A 1,649-nucleotide genomic window follows, 5' to 3' on the forward strand; every position below is an offset into this window, starting at 1 on the left:
AGGGGAGGAGGAGGGGTTGGGGGGAGCAGAGGAGACACGGAGTGAGACCAGGCTGAAATTTGAGGGGGAATCAAGCAGGAGCCGGAGGGAACCCAGCCAGATTTTGGGGACCCCCAAGGGGAGCCAGCAGTACCGGAGGGACACCCCAGCAGGACATCTGGGGAATTTGGGGACACTAAGGGGACTCAGAAGGATGGTGGGGACTCCGGAGGGGGTCAGGGGGATGCTGGGTCACACCCAGAGGGAGTTTGGGGACACTGGGGGCTTTTTGGGGGGCCTGGGGTGAGCAATAGGGACACTGGGGCCATGGGGTGACCCAGGGGACCGCGAGGGGAACGAGCAGGACTGGAGAGATCATGGGGTACACAAAGGTGACACAGGGAGACCCCGTAGGATGCTCTGGGGGTGACTTGGGTGGGGATACTGGACACCCCCGAGGTCCTGGAGAGCATTTTGGAGATCCTCATGTGACGCAAGGAGACACTGGGGACTGGTGGGGAACCCTGCAGTGACCCAGGGAGGCTGCGGGGGGGGGCCCAGGGGGACATGGGGGGCGGGGGGTGGACCCCGGCCCACAGGAACCATGGGGGGACCCTGGAGTGACCCAGGGGACAATTCGGATCATGAGGGGACCTTGGGGTGACCCACAGGAACCATGGGGGGACCATGGAGTGACCCAGGGGACAATTCGGATCATGAGGGGACCTTGGGGTGACCCATGGGGGCCATGGGGGGACCCTGGAGTGACCCAGGGGACAATTCGGATCATGAGGGGACCTTGGGGTGACCCATGGGGACCATGGGGGGACCATGGAGTGACCCGGGGGACATTGGGGACCGTGGAGGAACCCTGCGGTGAGCCTAGGTGACATGGGAGAGCATGTGGGGACCCTGGGAGACATCTGGGATCCTGAGGGGACCCTGGGATGACCCATGGGGACACTGGGGGAACGTGGGGGACACTGAGGACCATGGGGGGATCCTGGAGTGACCCTGAGGGACACTGAGGATTGGGGGGGGGACCCAGGGGGACATTGGGACCGTGAGGGGACCCTGGGTGACCCAGAGGGACACTGGCACTGTGAGGGGACCCTGGAGGGACCCACGGGGACATCACAAACCCCGAGGATAAAGGAGAGCAGGATTGGCGAAGCCCCGAGCACACCAGATCACGCCGAGGTGACCCCGCAAGACACCAAAGACCCCCTTGGGGACACCTTGGGGACACCGGCGCGGACCTGTCGAAGGCCTTGACGCGTCCCAGGAGCTTCTTGTTGTTGCGGCAGTTGATGAGGACCTGGGTGTTGTTCTTGACGGACTGGGTGAGGACGGAGAGCGGTCCCGTGTTGAACTCCTCCTCCTCCCGCTTCTGCAGCTCCTCCGGCGTCATCTCGCTCTTGGGCTTGTTCAGGAGGCTCCTGCGGGGACAGCCAGGGGACATCATGGGGACACCGCAAGGAGGGTGGCATCCAGATGGGGACACGGTGTGCGTGGGGGCATCGAGATGGGGACAGCCTGGGGCAGGGGGGAGAAGACTGGGAATGGTGGTGCTGGGGGCAATTTGGGGCTGGCGGTGGCAGGGGACACCAGGGGTTGGCGAGGAACGCTGGGGACAGGGGACCAGGGGTGGCAGGGGACAGCAGGATGAG

The 1,649-nt window shown here is 64.7% G+C and overlaps 1 protein-coding gene across 1 annotated transcript; it reads right to left on the reverse strand.

Moving 5' to 3' along the window:
- Window positions 1–1,217: 1,217 nt before the first annotated feature.
- Window positions 1,218–1,411, reverse strand: SNRPD2 (small nuclear ribonucleoprotein D2 polypeptide 16.5kDa; the record flags this gene model as incomplete). The annotated part of the gene is made up of 1 exon (XM_009880116.1): window positions 1,218–1,411. A coding segment is annotated over exon 1 (173 nt), but the record flags the coding sequence as incomplete, so codon positions are not given.
- Window positions 1,412–1,649: the final 238 nt, after the last annotated feature.

This window comes from Charadrius vociferus, unplaced genomic scaffold (genome assembly GCF_000708025.1).
Source record: "Charadrius vociferus isolate BGI_N301 unplaced genomic scaffold, ASM70802v2 scaffold3812, whole genome shotgun sequence".
NCBI classification, from domain to species: Eukaryota; Metazoa; Chordata; class Aves; order Charadriiformes; family Charadriidae; genus Charadrius; species Charadrius vociferus.